Source organism: Falco punctatus, assembly GCF_963210335.1.
Source record: "Falco punctatus genome assembly, chromosome: 5".
NCBI lineage: Eukaryota > Metazoa > Chordata > Aves > Falconiformes > Falconidae > Falco > Falco punctatus.
In genome coordinates, this window is record NC_137584.1 from 42439154 (window position 1) to 42452375 (window position 13222).

Sequence of the window (13222 nt, forward strand, 5' to 3'; positions counted from 1 at the left end):
TTGCACAATGGATGTCAAAATACAATAACCAAAGCAAAGAAGGTGCCTTTAGAACATCAAAGAACAACGAAAGTCAACACTAAACACATGTAGCATCAAGTACAGGCAAATCAGGAAACTTCTAGCTGTATCACTGTAAGATAGACACACACCCACCTGAATGTGTATCTATTGTATAAACCAAACACAAAGCAATTTTACCAACTGGTGTTTCACTTTCTGCTGGCCTAGGATTAACATGATTCACAGTTTAAAAGCCCATAATAGGCAATGTTGAAGAAAACAATATACAGGAAGAAGGGCTGTGGATTAGTTTCTTTGGATCCAGCCCACAGGATGGAGGCACTCCACTGGGACAGATGTTCACTGTGCCATAGTGCTCTGCTTACTCATTAGCTGTACTGCCCAGTTCATGGAAGCTGTAGGGCAAGCTCAGGCTTGAACTGAGTACATAATTAGAGGTATAGGTGAGGTCCCATGGCTGATGGAAAAAGCAGACTTTGGTGAAGTCAACCAGGTAAAGAGCCACAGGCTAAACGGGAATAGAGCAGGGTTCTATGAAGCGCCAGCTGTGGCTGACAAGAGAGGGAAAGCCTGGGCAGAAAAAGTAATGTAGGTCTGAGATTCACTAAAAAGAATTTAAAATGCCAAAATCAACAATATGCAAATATCTTTTTCCTAAGCTACATCATCTTGTACACTGGAGACTTGGGACCACAGAAGGGGTCTCAAGGTGCTCGAATAGCAATAGCAGTAATGACAAAAGCAATGACTGTGACGTTACCAGTAGTAGAGCAGAAAGAGGAAGTTGGGCAGTGAAATGGCCAGCTGGATCCCCTGCCAGGTGGGAACCAAGTACGCAATTCCAGGGAGAATCATAATTCCCAGGGTGAAGAATATCTGAATCACAATCCCAACAATCCGCTGGTCAGAACCAACGATCTCTGTCACTGAGCAGAGAGAAAGCCAAAATAAACAACACAGAAACAAGTCTAACTTGAAATAAAAATATTAGTGGTGGAGCATAAGGAAGGATAGTACTGTATCAGGTCACAAGTCTGCCTAGACCAGCATCTTGCCTTCAGCACTGTAAAATTGTCACCAAGACTGTAGAGGGCAAGCACAGGTGACACCTCCTCATCAATTCACCCACTATTCTTCAGCTAGAGGGGTTTCTGACTGCATATTTGCTAATGCATTAAATAGGGCCAGAACCAGGCTTGGAGACTGCATCATGATCATGCTTAGTAGTAAATTGTTATCACTCTGCCTGGCACAGTTTTGGCCCATGCCCCAGACTAGAGGATCCTCCAGGCAGCACCTGCTCCCAGCAGGTAATATGGACAAGGCATCTGTGGGGAGGAGAGTTTAGCTATACCATGCTGGTTGCTCTGAGGGCTAAGGTATGGTCCACGGTTTGTTTTATTTATTAGAACAAATATAACTGGTGGTGGTGGTGGTTTTTCTTAATACCTTGGTGGGTTTTTTAATTGTGAATGTGTCTAATCACTTTCGAAACCCATGTGAGCCCATATTTCTGGCAATACCCCAATGGCCATGACATCCATAGCTGAGATGAGCAATGCATGAAGTGTCTCTTACTTGTTTCAAAACTGTTATCTCTACCTGGTCTTCAGTGTAAAAGCAGAGGGTTTTACCTTGGTGTATTATACACAGAAAACAGGAGACACAATTTTACAAGTAGCAGTGATTCATTTCAGCTGGCAATGCAGAGAGATATGACACCATTACCACTTTCATTGAGCATTCATCATGTCTGCATGGCTAAGGGGCAACTCTATTGCCTAAAGGTGGCTGCTCAGCCCTGGCCTGGGAAGAGCTGGGTTGTATGTAAAAGCAAACAGAGGTTCTTGGGTCAGCCTGTTGTGCTTCTGAAGCGCAGACCAGTCTGTCCTTCTCTACTGACTTCAACCGATCATCTCCAGGTTTGGAAGAAGCAGCCCTTGGAACACATTGCATTCCTTAAAGCAACTGTTAGCTCCAGAGAGACGTAATTAACATATGAATAACCCAAGAAACCTAGCTAGGGAATACAACAGTTACAATCATACACTTATAAATTTCATGGTTATACACATCAGCTCTGAGTAATAAACCTGAGAGAAAGGGTCTCGTAGGCAACCTGTACTGTGTGTTCCTCTGCCATGGGAACTTCTTCTGTAGAAGGCTGCTGGCCTCACTTCAAAGTGCTCTGTTCCTAAGGTTAACTTTTTCACAACAAGCTTCTTAGGTAGATAATAAACTACTGAAGCGCAGACCAGTAGCTTGAGAGATGTATTAATGGCAACCATCCTCCTGTTGCAACCAAAACGATGATCTGTATATGCCTCTTAAAAGATGTCAGGATGGTAAATTCTCTGGGTGATCCCAGGATATAAGAGTAGATCCCCTGAAGGGAATTAGAAGGAAACACTTTGTCCAAGAATTAAGCACCTTGCTTAGGGCTTCAGTAATCCACTGTCCCTCAGGATCCTGTATCTCTGAACCTTTCCCTCGTACACTCCGATCTGACCATTGCAAAACATTCCTTTCTGTCAAAACCTGGCCGTTTTAAGGAAGCCATGGGTCTGTCATAAAACATTTTGCTGGTTAGAGCACTTACCGAAGTTTTAGGATAAGATCTCACTTTAAAATTAGGCTATGTGCTTGGAAGTGAAGGAGAAAGCAGCTTCTGGGCTTTTTGTGGGATCTTGGACTTGAGCTGCTCAGCAGTGCAACTTTTCCCGGAAAACCGAGGCGTTTAGAAGCTGAGAGGGCTAGAGAGTTATGTTTGCACATGCATTACCACGGTGTTCCCAGGTCTCACTCTAATTGTTTACAGGTGGTTGTAATTCTGTTCTCACTCATCTAAATTCCACTAGGAATTAAAAAAAAACTGTCACAGGCCTTGGAGGCTACAGCAATACTATAAATTTTTACACTATATAATGATGTTATCACTGTGTTTTGGATTATCACAATAGATTGCTGAATGGCTGGTTTTCTTTTTAAGTAAATCTGATATCTCATCTACTAGGATGGTTTTCTCAATGTCTTGCTATTTCATGCTCTGAAGAAGAATTTCCCTTTCTGAACCTGGCAGTCATTCAAGATGCCACAACAATACTCTTTTCTCATGAAAAGTAAGTTTGCTGTGCGAGGCATTTCATTGCTGGGCCATGGCTATAACCTATCAAAGAGTCTGGATCCCTGCTGTTTTGATGCTATTTATAAAAAAAGTTTCCCATCCCTTTCCCTTTTCAGGAAATACTGCTAATGCAGACCCTGGTGTCTAGCCCGGCACTGAGCAAAGCCTCCCAGCTAAAGAATGAGGAGCAGCCATCCAAACATCTGTTGTCCCAGTGAGGAAAAGCAGTTAACTCCTCTGAGCATCTGTGGAAGATGTTCAGACTCTGCCAAAATTAACCATGTCCCTGTTTGTGTATCCAGTTTATCTGGAGCTTGCTCTGTAGATTTTGATTTTCTTGGTGATCTTCTGTGTAATCAGAAAACCTTTATATATACATATTCCACACCTTCACCTCTGAATTATTTATGTTAATCCCTCCCCATTGGAGTCCGTAGATTAAACAGCCGTAAAAGTCCTTAAATAACATCAACAGAAAGTGTTGCATTGCTACTGAATCGCCTGTGGCCAGCTGCTCACAGGCATGTTCGAGTACCACAGTGATGGGTACAAAAGAAGAGCTTGGACAGTTCTGTCACTCTTGATAGTCTGTCCTCATGCATTACTTCTGGCTCGCTCTTTTCCATGGGATCCTATGAGGTCAGGGAGGCATGTACACTGCTGCCCATTTCCATCCTGTATTAGCAGTGAATATCAGAAAGTGTTTACACTTGCTGCTATTCTCAGAGGCCATCTCTGTACCAGTCAATTAGCAGACACTGTCAGGTAAGGAAACACTGTACTGTTTAGCCTCTAGAAAGATCTCTAGCATGATCTGGACAAAGGCCCATGACTGCTTCCCCAAATATTTTGTTCTGGCATGTGCCCAGCCTATGGATGATGACAGATTACAATTTGCATGCAGGCACCTTGTCTTGGAAGGCAAATGCATTAAGTAGGATGGACTTGGGTTAATCATTGTCTGCTGACCCCAGGGCCAGTGCTTTCTTTCCAAGAAAAAATATTATCAAGAGCAGATGTAGCTACGACTCCTTGTCCTCCAAAATTCCCTCACTTTTCCTAACCAGAAAAGAAAGAAGATAACAGCTCTCACCAATCACGTAGCATGTCATCCAGGTTCCCTTGCCAAACACGCCTTGGAGAAAACGGAAGATCAAAAATACAGTAAAGTTTGGTGCGAATGCCACTATGATACCACATATCCCAACCCCGAGACAGGAGAGCAGGTAGATTAGGATTCTGCCATATCTGTTGCAAAAGGAAAAGAAAGTGAAAATCATGAAAAGACACAAAGATACATTTTTTTCTGGCACCTCGTTTTAATGCTAGATCTGAAAGTGCCCTTTTGACCATCCTTGTTCCAAAGGAAGGCTGCCTGAATCTTCACAGTGTTGAATATGGATATGGAACAATTTTGCCTGCAGTAGTTATCATTACTTTTATGTCACTAATTTTAAAACTGGTGATGTCATCACCACGCCCCCTTTTATTTTGGAAACTATTTTTGTCGTTTTGTATCTAAACTATGGCTCATATGTTACAATTCAGATTTTTGATCCAGCTGAAATAAGGGCAACTTATTTCAAGGGGATTTCTGTTTTCACAAATTTGTCTCCTAATAGTAATTACAGCCAGATCTGTGAAAGTAATTTTGTCTTTAAATACTTTACGTGATTTTCCAGTGTTTTGTTTAGGTTTAGACCACTTGTTTTCAAAGTCTGCCTATCATATTATGAGTCTCATTTTCCAGTGAACAATGTCATTATTAATAGGTGTGCCCAAGGTAAGCTGTAATTCAAAAAAACAAACCCAACAAAATCTCCCTGTAGTTTCATGGCAACCGTGTCCTTGGATCACAACTAGAATTTCCATTTTGATCTTTTTCTCATTGTTATTGTTGCTGTTTTAAGAAGAAACTGTGAAAACTGATGTAGCTGTTTATCTTAACAAAGAGTATTTGAGAGAATATTTGTTTGTTCATTTTGTTCAAAAGGTTTGATGGGAAGAATTTATACAGGACAAGAATCAGGGTATTTTCAACTAGGTCCATTCTTTCGAGTGCTGTCAACAAGGCAAGAGTGCAAAGGTCTGGCTGCAGCACATTCCCCCAGTGCTATCAGTGTACAACATTCACAGTGTACAGGAGTTAAATTCTGCTTAATACACAAGTACTCCTAGACATATAATTTTATTTTAATGATTAGCTGTAATATCTCTACTCTTACCAGTCTTAAGGTGCTAGTATCACAACTGCCCAGCCAGACACTGAGCAGAGACATCTTAAGTTAGCCAGTGCCGTGGCATTTTTTCCACCTTACTTTTTCCATTATTACTATATCCCTTGGAAAGATGGAGTTTTCCTTGAAAGTACTTTTGTTTGCTAGTTCAAAATTCATTATCTGAGATAACATTCCAGATAATTCTGTAAGTATTCCTGCCTAAAAAGAAATCATATTTAAGTTATTATTACAGACACCAAAGGAAAATAAAACAGGCAGAAAGAAAGGACTTTATGAACTAAAAAAAATATGCTCTGCCATTGAAATTATCAGTGTTGCTCTCAGCCAACACAGAGGTTGACTACTGTTAGCTGTCAGCACAAAACACACACCAGGCTCCCTCTTTTACCCTAAGAGCAAGGTAGGGCTTGCAGGACACCCTGCTCTGGGGTGGGTCAGCTGCTCAAGTCTGAGTATCACCCACATCTTTTCCTTGATATTCATCCAGCCCCAGCAAGGGCTGAGGACTGGCTGCAGGGAGCTATGACTTCGGTGGTAAGTGTACGAGTCCAGCCTGTGAATGGAGAGAGTTACCATGCCGAGTCCCTTCCCTCTCTCCTCAGGTGGCTGCTTTCTTCATCAATGGCACCTATTAAACATCTGTCAGTAAATGCCAGTCCAGAAAACTCCTCTGAACGCTTCCTTTTCATTTCTGTGCCCTTCTGCCCTTCCTGGGTCCAGATGCGCACAGAAAACATCGGAAACCGCAAGAAAAGCTCTTTCTATGATATTTCACAGCCCAAACAGGATCAATAAGTACGATCGCATGACGTTTCCAGCCCAAAAGGAAGTGAAGATCACATTTGGCTGGAATTTGTTAACCCAGGCTGGGGAAGTTTATCCAAAATGAATTAAACCTCCAAAGTGTTGACACATGTTTATTGCAGGTGACACTACAAGTGATTTCACCTCCAAACAGATCGAAGGACAGCAGTGCTTGTACAGTACCTGTCTGCAGCGTAGCCCAGGGTGAACGCGCCAGCCAGAAACCCCAGATTGAGGATAGCCTGCGAGAGGTCCAGCATCCAGGCGCTGCCGCACACAAGGTTGTACTGTGGGAACAAGGGAGAGGCACAAACACCTCAGGTGAGTGATTCATCATCCTCAGGGTGAAACATCATAGAAACTGCGTAAGGCCAGGCAGGAGGGGGAAGGGGAAGTTCAAATATGCTTGTTCAACAGCAAGCACCGGTGGGCCAGGGAAGCACAGCCACAGCAAGCCCTCTTCAAGCTGCGGTAAAGATAGAGGGAGAGCTCCCTCTTGCCAAGAGGATGCTGTGTGTTTCATACATCAGTTGTCCAGATATGAAAAGCAAATAGCTCTTTTGCAAACCAAACACAACGCTGTTAAATATGTTGCCAAGGCAAAGCCATGACTTTGTTTAGCGCAGAATAAGGGTGCACAGCTATAGCCAATGAAAACATCAGTTTATGTAAATGATTTAATTATTTTTCTTAGTGCCTTCTACATAAAAGCAAAAACATGTGGTCGCTGGGGAAACAGAAAACACATCTCAGAACAATTTCAGACACATTGATTATGTATTTTCTTGGTGTAGCTTTCCCAGACTTTTCTATTCTTTATACTGCAGTAGCCATACCTCCCCAACACGGTGTTACATTGGGCATATCAGAAGGATTCATTAATGGGGATGGGGATGGGGTTGGGCAGGGGTGAAGGGAAGAGGGAAGTGGGTGAGAGGAAGGAAGACAAAGAGACTAGGAATTAAAACTCAAATGACACTAAAAATAAAGTGGTTATCCAGACAGAATATCATTGGAAATTGCTTTAGAGGTTCTTTGAGAATAAAGAGATACCAGCCCCTGCCTGCCAAGTTCTGCAGACCTTGTGGGAATCGGGAGGTTTTGATCCATACCTGGGGTAGCCTTAGGAACAATGCAGCTTCAGGACCAGGGGAAGCCACAGAACACAGCAGCTGCCACCGTTTACCCTAGAGAGACCCTTTTGCTTTCAGGTATGAGCTGTAAGAAATCGTTTCATTGCTAACAAGATGCTGGTTGCTGAAGTGTACACAGTGTGCCGCATTTGTGCTCACCAACATATGTACCACAATACCAGTGCTCAAACATCATGCTTAGATGCAGTGGCCACAGGGTGGGTTAGAGAGATTAACAGCCTTTCTGCCCCTCACAATTCTGCAGACTCTGAAATTCAGCGCCGTGAGCCTGAGCCCCATCTTAGCCCATTCGCAGGCTGTAATACCCAACAACTATTGCCTGGGCCTGGGATTTCAGAAGTGCCTATGCAGGAGATTCAGAGGGCACTCAGACTTGGATTTCACTGATACTGAATCTGGACCCAAAAATCTAAAGTAATACTCTTAAACATTCTTTTATGTACCTGAATAAGAAACCATTTCTTTTAATATTCTGAACACCACGCATTAGTGCCATTCACACTCATTCCCGTGAGCTATTCTTCACTTTTTAAAATGAAACTCCTCAGTTTTGGTTCTAAATGCACTATTAGTACTGTCACTGACAGTAGCTACAGCAGAATCATTGTTATTTACAATGATTTTACTGCAAGTCCAGGATTTGGGGGTTTTTGTGGCTTTTTTTTTTTTTCTTGAAGTTGCAGGTCTGGGAATTTTGTGACTAAGAACTGTAGCTCTCAGAACTGTGAAGAAAAACTTGGCAAGTAACCTCATAGGTCCCAACACAGCAGACGGTTTTGATATCAGCCTCATTACTCTGAGGAGCCTGACTGGCCACCTTTCAGCCAAGTCAGGCCATCAGCATCTGGCTTCCATTTCTGTGAATCATGAGCAAAAGCTGCAGAAGCCTCAGCTTCCTCTGAGAGGAATAAAACCTGCTCTCAGCTGCCACACTCAAGGGCTACTGCAATGCTTTCCTAAAATAGCCTGAACATAGAGCAGCGCTTTCAGACTTCAAACGCTGCTTAACCTCTCACTTCTTTAAACTATGACAGCTCTGGCAAATAGTATCAAAAGACGCAGCTTTGGAAAGCAGAGAGTTTTTTCATGGCAATGACCATAAAATAAGATTTTAGAAGGCAATGCCATTGACTGTGCCAATGACGGATGCTGGGGTTCTCAGAGGAGCATCTGCAGCCACCTATACAGGGTAATACAGTTTACAAGAGGGCTAAAAAGCAGCTAAAAGAAAACATTAGCTTCAAAAGTGTGCAGCTGATGTGTAACAGAAAAGGAAATAATCATTTGAAAAGACAGGCAGAGAGGGCAAGCAGAAAGTTGCTTCACATGAGCTCACAGAAACCTCTCCGACTTAGCAGAGCTGTATTCAGCTAGATACCTCACAGGACACACCTGATGCATATCCTCTACCCAGGGCCCATGCTGGACATGCTAGAACTGCCCTGTATGCACCAGGGGGACCATCTGGACAGCTGCTGGACTTGTATATGCATGGAGAGGTATATACGTTGCCTGGTCAGCAGGTCCTCTAGCCAGCTTGGGCTGAATTTCAGGTGCAGGTGAGACATTCAGGTGCTGAATGTCGCCGCTCAGCTGAGCTTTGCACCACGCAGCAACAGCTGTTTCAGGACCCCAAACCACAGCACAGGTCTCCACTTCCCTTGCCTGTCTCACCACATAGCTGCACTCTTCCCCGTGGGTTTTTGGTCAGAGCAGTGGCAGCCGGAGAGACCTTACACTCTGCTGTGCAGGTGGCAGCTTAAGGGAGAGATAAAAGCCCAATGCATGCCATGGGCTGTTTTACCAAATGCTCTGTTATTTCATGTCATTTCCTACTCGTGGCTTCAGAGCTGGCTGTGATGCACCGGCTTTTCCCAGCCATTTACAGTGATGGAGTGTGACAGAGCTCAGCTACAACCTGCATCCAGCTCTGAAGGCTGTTCAACGTGAACCTTCGCACCATTATTTTCTGCTTCCAGCAGATGCTTGTGGAGTCACCCTGGGAGCACCGCTCCCCAGAGAGGCAGAGGAGCCCTCACACCTCTCTCCTAGCAGTTCCCAAGAATCTGAGAGACCTGATCCTGTGGTCTGCAGAGTAAGTTGTCTCCCAGTGAAGGTTAAGATCGCTCAGCACCTCACAAGTGGCATGGCTCCTTGAAAGATCAAAACCTTGGACAGAAGTATCAGGCTGATTGATAAATCACCAGGGAGGGCTTCACACAGGATCAGGTTTAAAAGCCTTTCACAAAATTACCCGAGTCAGAAAGCAAAACATCCTCCAACATTTGTGACTGCTCCTAAAGAAGCTGGTTATGACAGAGGACTCCCCCTTGGAAGACAAAACTGCTGAGGAGAGAGTGGAGAAGGGAATAAGAGCATTATTGCCTCACCAGGAAGAGTAATGAATTAGTGTGAGAACAAAATTGAAAAGTGCATGTAATAACAAAGCTGTTTAAGCACTGTCAAAATGAGATGATGCTTACACAGACCAAGATGTGTAAATAAGAACATTGTAGATCACTTAAAATCCACTCTCCCCTGATTTCAATTGTCAGTTTCAGAGACCAGGCCCCAGATCTCTATGAACTCCATTGGGATTACAGCTCTCCCTGAGCTGACACACCAGGTTTCCCAAGACCCAGGAGGCTATCCCGGGAGCCCAATCAGCGGCAAAGGGAGCACCAACGGTGGCAGTGCCGGGCAGGTGGCTGCCCCCGGGGAGGAGAGGCATGATTCCTACCTGGCCACGGGATGGTACCGGCCCGGCAGCCTCAGCACACCGCAGAGTCTTTCTCCCAGGAATGGCACCGGGAAAGGCAGAAGGAAAGCTACAAAGCTAAAAAGGGGTCTGAGGAGCTCAGCTCCCAGGGTGGTGGGTGGTGGCTGTGCCGGGCAGCGCTGAAGCCATGCCCAGCCAAGCAGCCAGCCTGCACAGAGCTGCCGGGAGGGAACAGTCCCAGCATCTGCTGCAGGCACTGGCCTTCAGGGTTTATACTTTTGATCCTTTTTCAAAGGGTATATTTATTGTTTAAATAATTTGATCCCTTTCTACTATAAACAGGCAATGAATAAGCTGTCACAAAAGAGGGCAGGAGAATAAACATATGCCTGAAAGAGAGAGGAGGAAATATCTTTACAGGAGAGGACTCTCATCTGAACAGCAATTTCAGTGATTTAGGTGGCAGCTGAAACTAGCTCTTGGCTAACAATAGTGTCAACTATTTAAAATATTCTGGGAAATAAAATACAGAAAACTTCTAAGAAACGATGAGCTCTTTCTGAAGAGATCAGTGACAATACACTAACTGTACTCTCCTAAATTAATCCAGTGCTTTATTATTTTCTAAGTATTTAAATGACCTTTGGTACAAATAAGCATTCTCAGACCTTTTCTGTTTGCTAGACATAGCATGTAGCTTTTAACTCATCACTTCACTAATGTCTCACTTTTCGTTTACAAACATAACCTTTAGAGGGGAATGTAGCCTTTAAAAGAGAATTGCACACCCTGTAGAGATCTCTTTTTGATCCAAATTGCCTGTCAGGCTCACATCACCACTTCAGCTGTGACACGGGTTGGTTGTGCCTGATAGTTATCCCCATCTGCATCACTTGGAGGAAAAGCATATGCGTTCACCCAGTATTTTAGCCTGTCTCCAGTTAGTCAGTAGTCCTTCTATATGACACTTGCCCAAAACATCTCCCATGTCCCTTGCTAGCAGCCTCCACAAACGGGAGAGGAGTGGTACCTTCTCTCTGTTTCTGAACAGTCATATGCCCATCCATGCATGGGCTATTTACACTCCTACCACACAGGCTACTCCTATGCCCAGAAGATGTGGTCCATGTTGTGAGGAGCTCATTAGCCAGGAGCACTTCCATACAATATCCAGTGGCGTCAAGGAGCAGAAGAGCTAACCCTGCCAGTAGTCATCTCCCGTTGTGAGTAACAGGAGAACCCATTCCCTGAAAGTACAAGTTCTTATCGTAACAGACCAAAAAAATCCCAGCATGGTCCTTAAATATCACAGACTACCCTCCCTGATCCCACTTGGTTTCCAAAATTGGTAACACTGAGAATCAAAATCTCTAGGGCTCTCTGTCTGTCTAGACCACAGCTGTCTGACTTTCATTTTCTTTGTTTCTTTCCTGAACAGTTCAGTTTGGCACCTCCAGGGAAGAAGAGCTATAACTCACACCAATTGAAAATAAGCTGCAGAGGAGATGTGGGACTAGTGTCTCACTGCTGAGCATCACACAGCCCTCAGCAAGGTGGGACCTAGCTGAGGTTTCCCTTCAGAAGTGCCACCTCTACAGCTGCAATAGCATGCCTCTGCTGCTGCAAAATTTGGGACATATTCAGGAGAAACATTTGGGAGATGTTAGAGTAAGGAGAGCTTACCATCCTGTCCTCTTTGTGCATTTGCAGGTGTCTCTGTCCACAAAGACTGTCCTTGCAGTGCATGTCTATGCCTTGAAGTAAACATTTCTGCTTTCAGTTGAATAAGCTCACCCAGGACAACACAGCAGAAAGGGAATGTCACCGTGTCCTGTGTTCAGTCCTTTTTCCTCCACAGACTTGAAACTTCATTACTAAAACATTTACTGCAGTGTAGGGGGAAGGATACGGAAAAGGAAAGGAAAACCTTAGGGTCTTTTGCTCCTGCTCTTAAGCCTATTTGTTGACCTGTATAGTGCTGGCTACACCTAAACCCTGTTAAAACCTAGCTAGCCAGCTCCTCATTGCAGTCATCAAGTGGCCAGCTCCAGCTAAGGGCACATCCTCTTCCTCAGCATCACCATACTCCCAGCTAAGCCCCGCACTGCATGAGTGCCTGCACCCAGCACAACCCTGCAACTCATCTCTGCATTCAGTGCCACACTCGCCTGCACGATTGCTATCCACTGTATGACAAAGGCGTTGTGTGCCTGAATACAGCCTCCTTCCATTTAGGGAGCTAACTAAAAAAGGTTGTGCTGCCCAAATCGGTGAACAATCCACATTTGCATTCCTTTCCTCCGAGCCTTGGCAATGAGCTGCCATACTGAGCAGAAGTGAGGTGCTGCCAACAGAGACCGACAGCAGGAACTAGCTCCTTCAGGATATCCCCCTCTGTAGTGTCCTTAACAGGAAAATATCAGTCCCTTTCACCCTGACAGCTTTGCAGTACAGGCAGCTGTACCCTCCTGCTTGGAAATAAATCCCTGTGATAAATGTTTTCCTACCCACTGGAGGCTTGAGCACCGATGTGAAATCCCAATGCAGATTTACAGTAGCAGTGATGTGGCTGAAGGGAACTGCGCTGGTGCATTTTGCCCACCTCTAAATCAGCAGCAAACCGCCTGAGTGAAATATCTCTGGGAGAAGGAAAAGGTTTTGCACTGGTTCCCTGTAGTTCATTAGTGGAGTAATCGCTATAGAACGGAGTGGGAACTGGCGGATATAGGACCAGAAGAAATGCTCATACGTGACTAATGACTGGGAAGCACGGGGGCTGTGGCAGCCTCTCATTTCTTCATAGCTTTGGCAGAAGGCAAACAATTTCCATTTTATTTTGACATGCAGACTAACTGCAAACTTGTAATTCCTGGTACTTGAGAGGCCTTTATGCACTGAGCCAGTCCCAAAACACTTCTGCACACCTATCCCTGTAGAAATACATTGCTTCAAATAACAACATGCCATTAAAAGCTCCTCAAAATGTAGCAACTTTGAGTAGGAGTTTGGAAGCACTTTACCGCCTGCTACGATTAAATTTCAAAATGATGGATGAAACTCCTTGGTCGATAGAGATCTACAGTGATTCCTCAGCCCATTTACAGCAGCGTAGTGAGAGCCCACACACATGGTTTAAGTGGCATTCCCACCAGTGGCC

At 44.4% G+C, this 13222-nt stretch overlaps 1 protein-coding gene across 1 annotated transcript in view; it reads right to left on the reverse strand.

Moving 5' to 3' along the window:
- Positions 1-13222, reverse strand: part of SLC22A3 (solute carrier family 22 member 3) — a 33865-nt gene that overhangs the window by 13094 nt on the left and 7549 nt on the right. The window contains exons 2-4 of the mRNA XM_080390555.1: positions 6376-6479; positions 4242-4396; positions 785-950 (exon numbers count right to left, since the gene is read on the reverse strand). Coding sequence (XP_080246681.1) covers positions 785-950; positions 4242-4396; positions 6376-6479 — 425 coding nt within the window. The remainder of the gene's footprint in view (positions 1-784; positions 951-4241; positions 4397-6375; positions 6480-13222) is intronic.